Here is a 1,655-nt window from a genome sequence, read left to right as displayed (position 1 = left end):
CTGGAGGGACGATGTCTCTCTATGGCCTGGGAACGCCTTGGGATTCCTGGAGGAGCTGGGAGAGGGAAGTCTGGGCCTACCTTCTGAAGCTGCTGCCCCCGCGACCCGACCTGGATAAGAGGGAGAAAATGGATGGATGGATGGATGGAAGATGTTTGGAGAACTTCGTTGTTTGTGTTTTCCGAGTGTCATGAGCTCGTTGTTTCTGCAGGAGAAGCTGTCGGGGCGGATGGACAGTCGGCGGTCACCATCACCACCGTCCCCCAGGCCGCCTTCACGGACCACGGCGTTCAGTACCAGTTCCGCACCGAGAACAACGGCGGACAGGTCGGTCGGGCGGGCGAGTTTCGGTTTTCTGTGTTTGCAGCAGACGGTTCTCGTTTGCAGAACCACAGATTAACCCTGCGCTCCGTCTGCAGGTGACCTATCGGGTGGTTCAGGTAACCGAGGATCAGCTGGAAGCGACGGCGGACGCGACCGGCGCCGTCAGCGTCGTCTCCGCCGCTGCGTTCGCCGGAGCTCCTCAAGCCGTGGCTCAGGTGGGTCCAGAAACGACCCAGACGGCCGTTGCAGTGTTCTGGGTCAGCAGTTCTTCTTGAAGGACCTGGATTCCTTCAGGAACTCATTTTCATCACAGCTAGTTAAAAAGCTAGCTGTGCTAACCCTAAAGCGCTAACCCTAAGCCCCCCCATCAGGAGGAGAAGTGTCTGTTTTCAGGTTCCTGTACAGGAATATGATGTGTTTTAGTTTGTTCCTGTACGTTTCATGTTTTAAATGCAGTTTGTGAGGGAGAATAAAACACATGAGGAAAGGAAATGGAAATGCTGTGTGAACAGTCTTTAGCCCCTTCAAAATAAGAGCATGAGCATAACTGGTCAACTACTTGAAGAATTCTTCAGTCGAGAGCCAAAACTTCAACACAGATGTTATTCAACTGAAAGTTTACAAGTTAACTTGGGGAGAGACACGTGCACTAAATATTTTTTAAAGTTAGCAAAATGCTAAGCTAATAGTTAGCTCTGCTATTAGCAACCCCCCCGCTGCACATTTGTTTAAACCCAGAGTTCCCAGTCAGGCCCACAGATGATCAGGTTTTAGCTCCAACCAGCCGATTCCCAGAAAACTACCGACCTCCAGAGGGGGGAGGCCGACCCGCTGGACGCTACAGGACGTCTGGAGAACATTCCTGGCTGTCCTGACCTCCTCCTTCCTTTGCCTTCCAGGCGGTTATCCAGAACTCCTTCAGTAACGGAGGCAGTCCAGGTGGGGACGCCGTTGGAGGAGAAACGCGTTTCGCTTATTTTCCCGCAGCCGCCGTCAGCGACGGAACGGCGGTGTCGGTCCAGGGCGCCGACCCGGCCATCACCCAGGCGGGAGGCCAGTTTTACGTCATGATGAGTCCGTCGGAGGTTCTGCAGACGGCGAGTCCTCGGACCATCGCACCCAGAACGCACACCTACACCACGTGAGTAACCTTCCCTCCTCCATCGCTCCCAGAAACATCGCAAAAGGTCAGGAGGTCAAAAGGTCAGGAGGCCAGCGTCTGAAGCTCTTAACTCTAAAGCGGCATTCCCAGGTACATCCAGGTGAAAATATCAGGTGTCGTATTGTTTTTCTCCGATCCTGATGGTTTAACAGCTCTGGTTCCAGAGTTA

The 1,655-nt window shown here is 53.6% G+C and overlaps 1 protein-coding gene across 1 annotated transcript in view; it reads left to right on the top strand.

Annotated features, from left to right (window-relative positions):
- LOC103473030 (upstream stimulatory factor 2) overlaps positions 1 to 1,655 on the top strand; it is a 12,494-nt gene that overhangs the window by 4,494 nt on the left and 6,345 nt on the right. Inside the window, 3 exon segments of the mRNA XM_074186866.1 lie at positions 212 to 327; positions 420 to 539; positions 1,224 to 1,527. Of these exon segments, the coding sequence (XP_074042967.1) occupies positions 212 to 327; positions 420 to 539; positions 1,224 to 1,527 (540 nt within the window).

The sequence above is a fragment of the Poecilia reticulata genome, linkage group LG11 (assembly GCF_000633615.1).
Source record: "Poecilia reticulata strain Guanapo linkage group LG11, Guppy_female_1.0+MT, whole genome shotgun sequence".
NCBI classification, from domain to species: Eukaryota; Metazoa; Chordata; class Actinopteri; order Cyprinodontiformes; family Poeciliidae; genus Poecilia; species Poecilia reticulata.
Note: the sequence above shows the minus strand (reverse complement) of the source record. Positions and strands in the feature narration are given on the sequence as shown.